This window comes from Apis dorsata, unplaced genomic scaffold, assembly GCF_000469605.1.
Source record: "Apis dorsata unplaced genomic scaffold, Apis dorsata 1.3 scaffold_502, whole genome shotgun sequence".
Lineage (NCBI taxonomy): Eukaryota > Metazoa > Arthropoda > Insecta > Hymenoptera > Apidae > Apis > Apis dorsata.
The window spans coordinates 526,187-533,310 of NW_006263732.1; the positions used below are offsets into that span (position 1 = coordinate 526,187).

Here is a 7,124-nt window from a genome sequence, read left to right on the forward strand (position 1 = left end):
ATAAATTTATAAATATTATTTATTAAAATAATTATTTTAAAATTAATATTAATAAACATTTTTCAGAGAATATCACTGTCAACACAATTCACTAATAATATCCATTTTTTATTTTATATTTTGTTACAATTGAGAAATAAATTTATCATTAGAATTAATTGACAAGAATTGTTTCTGTTTCTATAAGTTCTGAAATATCTGTTAAATTTAATTATATTTTACAATTTTTTTACGATATCGATAGTACAGATAATTGAAAAATGTTTATCAATAAGATTCCAAATTAAAAACAGTTTAATTTATGCATATATTACATGACATAAATGTATATCAAGCATTTAAACAAACTGTTTTTCTAATTGCTGAATTAAAAAATTACATAATACACCATTTTATTCAAAATTTTTTAACTGAATATTTCATAGAAATTTATACAAATATATAATTTTGAAATTTAATTAAAATATTAATTATATTTAAAGTTACCAACTTCATTTTTCTCACAGCATAATTTTTCTACAGTTTTTTCCAGTTCTACTTTTAATTTAGAAAGATCTTCTTTTTCTTGTTCCATCAATGATTTTACTTTATTCAAATATGATACAATTTGATTCTAAAAATTATAATCCATATAATAACAATATGTATAATAACAATATGTAACAATAACAATTATAAATTATTAAATATTGAAATTTACAATATTTATATTTATATTACCTGTTGACTTATAGAATTCCTTGGATTTTTAATATCCTAAGAAAAGATAAAATTTTAAATTTAAATTAAATTTAAATTTTTTAAATTATTAGTTATATTTGAAATTTAGAAATATTATTTTTATTATTTTATTAAAATATTTTTTTTTAGATATAAGAAAAAAAAACAAAATTATTATGTATATAATTTTACCAACCTCTTGAAAAGTTTATATAAAGTTTTTTATATCAATATAATCATTCTATATATTATGAATTTCCTGAAATTTTATTTTGAAATATAAATAAAAAATATATTAAATAATAAATATATAAATGAAATATTGATTTCAATGTGTAAAAGAAAAATGAATGAAATATATATATATTATATTTTTATATAAATGGCAATCATATTGAAATATAATATTGAATATTTTAAATTTATAAATTATATATATATTTAATATCAATATATTAATTATTATATCAATTGATTAGTATATATGTACATACAATATATTTTAATTTTCAGAAATAAAAACATTTTTGTTGTCCAAAGATTGTTTACATATATTAAAAGGTGGCAATTTTTTGCTGTATTTCAAAATTTTTTTATCAATATTGTGAAATTTTGTATACATATTAATTTTACTAAACTCAGTGTTCGCACAATAATCTATTGTTTTATTTTCTTTTGTTTTCATTGTAGGTATATTTTTTGTTAATTTATTACAATCCAAAATATTTTCAATATAAGTTTGTAAAATAGAATTATTTTTATGCTTTGTAGATGTTTGCATCATTTTTGATACAATAATTTTTTCACATAATTTACAAAAAAATTCCATCTCTTGATTATCAATAGTAATTTTGTTATAACAATTATGAGTAGAAGAAAAGAAACTAGAATATAGACACTGAAAATAAAAAATATCATTATTATTCATGTACAAATGCACGATTTATAATTTATACCTTAGCTATTCGTCTTAGTTCTTTTCGCATTTTTTTAATGATGCCCTCTTTAAAATGAATTTGCATATTTGCATAATGACATTGCTCTTGCAATGTAGTCATTTCTTTTTGAAGAGAAGTTACTATTTCATTTTTTTCCATCACTTCAGCTGTTAAAACACTTTGCTTCTCTACTGATTCCTGATAGTTAATACAAATAAAATTATAACTAAATTGTTATTTTGAAATAAAATACACATGCAAGCAAAAAGTTTTAACACAAACTTTTTGAAGATTAGCCATCTGTTGCTCTATGTCTTGAACTGTCTTGTACTTTTCATTCAACTGAATCTTTAAATTATTCAAATTTATATCGCTATCGCGAATTGTTATTGCCAAATTAGATTTCGCGTCGCGTAAACGTTCGTGCAAAATTTTTATTTCTACATCTTTTTCAAGTAATAGATTTTCCACAATATCAGCCATTAACATAATCTGGATAGCAATAAAAATTTAAAAAATAATTTATCATTATCAATTTAGAAATTATCTTAATCTCATATATTTGAAAATATTTCAACATGATTGCCTTATTATTTATTATTTAATATATATTTAATATTTAATTATTTTATTTTATTAGAATTATGCATATATTATGTACATATGCATATATGAATAAATATTCTAAATTTCAATCTATATTAATTATTTTACTTAAAAGATGTTAACTTACATCAAAAGTTTCTTGATTATTTTCTATAAATGTACTGCATGCAATTTGATCTGTAAATTTAACACGTCTTCTAAGATTATCACTAAGATTTTGAAACTGAAAAGCATATGTTTTAATGGTATCTTCCTTTATTTGTAATTTTGCATTAAGATCAATTAATTTATCCTCTAATTCTTTTTGGTGTCTAGAAAAATAAAAAATTTATTATTTACAATTATATGTATGATATCAAATTTTCAATATTTAAATTCTTTTTTTTATTTTTACTTACACAATCATTTTTTTTTCATTTTCTTCAAAATTTTTTATTTGCAATTTTAAAGATTGTACTTTTTTGTGATTTATATCTTCCTAATTTTAAAATCAGAAAATTAATTTCAAAAAATTAATATATTATTATTAATATATATTATAGAAAATTCAAATATAATAAAAACGACAATTTATACATAATTATGTTACATACCCACCATTTATTTTGCATAAAAATTGTATAGTATATGTAACAAAGGATTTAATAAAAAGAGTGTAGGAAATTAAAATATAAAATAAAAATATAAAATATATATGTACATATATAGCAAAAAATAAAAGCTTAATTAAAGAGTTGTTGAATAGGAAGGATGTATCATGCAAATACTTCTGTCTAATGGATAATTTGATTTATTCATGAAGTCATGACTAATTTGTATTCTAAGTTTGAATTTCTTATCACCATCTATGTTTATATTTACCTGATCACAGGTACAACTGCAAAAGTATAAAAGAAACTGTTACTTAATTTTAATAAGGAAAATTTGTATATTTCAAATTCATACAAATTTAGAAACATTAAAAATAATCACTAATAATAAGTAATATAAAAAATAAACCAAAGATATCAAAGATTAAGAGAACTTTGATTAAGAGAACTTACTTAGTAGGAACAGGTATATCACTAGGTTGAATTTCAAAAAATTTTATATCATCCAAAGTCCAATGATTTTCTTGTGCAGCACGCCGTATTAATTCTAATAATCCTCTAATATCACTTTGAAGAAATTCAATTTTTTGTTGCATACATTCTTCATCTTTTTCTAAATTACTTACACGATTTAAAAGTGTACTTATAGTCTATAATAACAATTATGTCTTATATTATAAATTTAGATTATATTATTTTAATAATTTGAGAAAAAAGATTTTAAATATCATACCTTTTCTGTATTCGTTGACTTTTTCATATTTCCAGAAACTAACATTGATGAATGTTTCAATTTTTCTTCTAATAATTTAACTCTGTTACAAGCAGCTTGTTCTAAATCCTCTACTACTTGTACTAGCATAATGTTTTGTTCTTTTAAATTTTTAATCCATTCCTTTGAAATTTCTAATTTCATCTATAAATTATTAAATATTAATAAAAATTAAAATATAAACATATTTTTCCATATTAATTAATTTATTTCTGTTTTTTTTCATTAAATATTATAACATATAAAATATATTTTTTATAATTAAAATTTTTTTATAAAATTATAAATTTGTTTAATATTCTTAATATTTTTAATGTATATTAAAAAAAATAAAATCTTTTAAAGATTTTATATTATAGTATATAGTTTGAAATAACTTTAATTGTTTTATTAATAAATAATGTAACTTATTATTTATTAATTAATTAAGTTGAATTTGAAATTGTTAAAAAAATATACAAAAAAAAACTTTGAAAAATTTATATTTAAATTAGTCAATGTTATATAAAGTATATAATTGTATTTATTTTAAAAATATATATATGTAATTTTTTTAAATTTAAATAAATAATAATTAAATTATACAAATAGAATGGCAATAAATATATTAAATTAACTTCATATTAGAAAGAACTTACACAAACTTGATCAAATTTATTTTCAAATTCGCGATCAACATTTTCAATACGTGTCTCATACAATTTTTGAAATTCATCGATAATTTTTAAAGTCTCAGTTTCACCGCAAAATTCCCCGGTAGTTTCATCAATAGCAGTACAATTGCGATCTTCATCGGAAAGTTTAGAAACACATTGAGTAAATTCAATCGAATCAAATGAATTCATGGCATATGAATGTAAAAACCAAATAACACGTATGAATTATTAATTTGTTAAATTAAAATCTTCCTACACTCAGATTATAAATAATCTTAAAATAACAATCAACACATACTAACTCGCCATTTTATCATTATAGTTGTCAACGTATTTTTATATCTATGAATAGTAGATAAGTGAGAGGCATAACTCTATTTTTTTTTAATCCTATAAAGAAATTAAATATACAAATATTTACATGAAAGAGCGGCTTTAAAAAAATAATTTTTAATTAAATTGAAATTGTATATTTCTAAAATTATCAATATCAAAAAATGATAATTATAAATAAATTTTATATAATTTCTTATTTATTATATTATTCTTATTTTTGATTTGATTGTTGATATTTTTATTATAAATTATATTTTTTTTATAAAAACAAAAGAAATGCAAAAATAAATTCTTATTGATAAATATTTATTAAGAAATATTAGATATAACATAAATATTAAATAAATACATTATAATTATTTAATAAAATATATTAAAAAAAATATTGATAATTAAAGTAAATATTTTAAATGCATTAAAAAGTTTTTCAACGATTGAATTAAATTTAAATTTTCATTGAAAATTTGACCAATTTTTATTTCATTTATAAATATAAATAGGTTAGAATCACATGTTATAATCAAAATCATAATTTTTAAGTTTTGTTTGTGAATTTTTTTCTGACCATGTGCATAACATTTCTTTATGTAAATAATTAATTATTTTTATATGAATTTAAAAAAAATTTTTTTATTTTCTAATATAAATAATGTTAAAATTAATACGATTTTATTAATGCAAATTTAATTTATATAAATTTTTATACCGTTATATCGTTTTAAGAAATATCTAAATAATAATTATTTAATTAAAAAAATGAATAAAAGAAAATTTGAAGAGGAAAATGAAAATAAACAAAATAATGGAAATTCTTCAATAGAAACAATAAAAGTTAAACGGATTTTATCACGTTTTAAATCAGATAAGGGTGAAATATTACCTGGTGGTTTATTAGATTTACCTATAAATATTACAGTTGATAAATTACAAACAATTTGTAATACACTTTTACAAAATGAAGAACCTATACCTTTTGCTTTTTATGTAAATAATATTGAGATCACAGATAGTTTGGAAAATAACATTAAAGAAAATTTTAATGTTAGTGAGGATATAATTGAAGTTATATATCAACCACAAGCAATTTTTAAAGTGAAAGCAATTACACGATGTACTGGATCTTTAGAAGGTTTATATTTTATTATATAGAATTATAAAATTTTATATATATTATATTAAATAAAAGCAAACATTTATGAAACATAGGACATAAAGAGGCAGTGATATCAGTTGCTTTTTCACCTAATGGAACATGTTTAGCTAGTGGTTCTGGAGATACAACAGTTAGATTTTGGGATATATATACACAAACTCCATATTATACATGTGAAGGTCATAAACATTGGGTATTATGTATATCATGGTCTCCATGTGGAACTAAGCTAGCATCTGCATGTAAAAATGGTACTATATTATTATGGAATCCAAAAACAGGAAAACAGATAGGTAACTAATAGAAAAATTTACTTTTATTTATAAAAAAATGAAAAATAAACTAATTTTTTAAAATATAAATGATATAATTTATATTTGATTCCTATACATTTTTAGGAAAAGCTATGTTAGGTCACAAAATGTGGGTTACTTCTTTATGTTGGGAACCATATCACAAAAATTCTGAATGCCAATATTTAGTTAGTGCTTCAAAAGATTGTGATTTAAGAATATGGGACACAATACGTTCACAAACAGTTCGTATTCTCTCTGGTCATACAAAAAGTGTGACATGTGTTAAATGGGGTGGAAATGGTCTTATTTATTCTGCTTCACAAGATAGAACTATAAAAGTATGGAGAGCTAAAGATGTAAGTTAATACATAAAAAAAACATACTAAAAAATAGCAAATATATAGTAAATTTTATAAAGTGTTCATATAATTAAATTAACATGAAATTAAATTGAATACATATAGGGAATTCTATGTAGAACATTAGAAGGTCATGCACATTGGGTGAATACTTTAACATTAAATGTTGATTATGTACTCAGAACTGGTCCTTTTCATCTTGGAACAGAGCAAAATGAAACTGAAACTCGTGTAGAATATGCAAAAAAATATTATGAATCTGTGGGTGAAGAAATACTTGTTTCTGGTTCTGATGATTTTACATTATTTCTATGGAAACCAGAAAAAGAAAAAAAATTCATTGGTATTATTCTTTATAACATATATATATATAAATAGATGATTTTCATAAAATAAAAATATAAATATTTTTCTCTCTAAATTTTTAGCAAGAATGACAGGACATCAGCAATTGATTAATGATGTAAAATTCTCGCCAAATGGTCGTATAATTGCATCTGCTTCATTTGATAAATCAATAAAATTATGGGAATCAAATACAGGAAAATATATAACTTCATTAAGAGGTCATGTACAAGCTGTATATTCAATTTCATGGAGTGCAGATTCTCGTTTACTTGTTAGTGGCAGTGCAGATTCTACTTTAAAAGGTAAATAAAAATAACAAATATTTTTATATTATTTTAATATATATAAAT

At 20.0% G+C, this 7,124-nt stretch overlaps 2 protein-coding genes across 2 annotated transcripts in view; one reads left to right on the plus strand and one right to left on the minus strand.

The window, feature by feature from the left end:
* LOC102671989 (uncharacterized protein PFB0765w-like) overlaps positions 1-4,629 on the minus strand; it is a 14,265-nt gene extending 9,636 nt beyond the window's left edge. Inside the window, exons 1-10 of the mRNA XM_031512706.1 lie at positions 4,265-4,629; positions 3,588-3,770; positions 3,308-3,504; positions 3,126-3,141; positions 2,663-2,742; positions 2,392-2,575; positions 1,941-2,150; positions 1,677-1,856; positions 1,244-1,618; positions 721-756 (exon numbers count right to left, since the gene is read on the minus strand). Coding sequence (XP_031368566.1) covers positions 721-756; positions 1,244-1,618; positions 1,677-1,856; positions 1,941-2,150; positions 2,392-2,575; positions 2,663-2,742; positions 3,126-3,141; positions 3,308-3,504; positions 3,588-3,770; positions 4,265-4,471 — 1,668 coding nt within the window. The 5' untranslated portion in view covers positions 4,472-4,629. The remainder of the gene's footprint in view (positions 1-720; positions 757-1,243; positions 1,619-1,676; positions 1,857-1,940; positions 2,151-2,391; positions 2,576-2,662; positions 2,743-3,125; positions 3,142-3,307; positions 3,505-3,587; positions 3,771-4,264) is intronic.
* Positions 4,630-5,212: 583 nt separating this feature from the next.
* Positions 5,213-7,124, plus strand: part of LOC102671865 (notchless protein homolog 1) — a 2,620-nt gene continuing 708 nt past the window's right edge. The window contains exons 1-5 of the mRNA XM_006620327.2: positions 5,213-5,747; positions 5,825-6,064; positions 6,170-6,423; positions 6,532-6,769; positions 6,855-7,076. Of these exons, the coding sequence (XP_006620390.1) occupies positions 5,375-5,747; positions 5,825-6,064; positions 6,170-6,423; positions 6,532-6,769; positions 6,855-7,076 (1,327 nt within the window). The 5' untranslated portion in view covers positions 5,213-5,374. The remainder of the gene's footprint in view (positions 5,748-5,824; positions 6,065-6,169; positions 6,424-6,531; positions 6,770-6,854; positions 7,077-7,124) is intronic.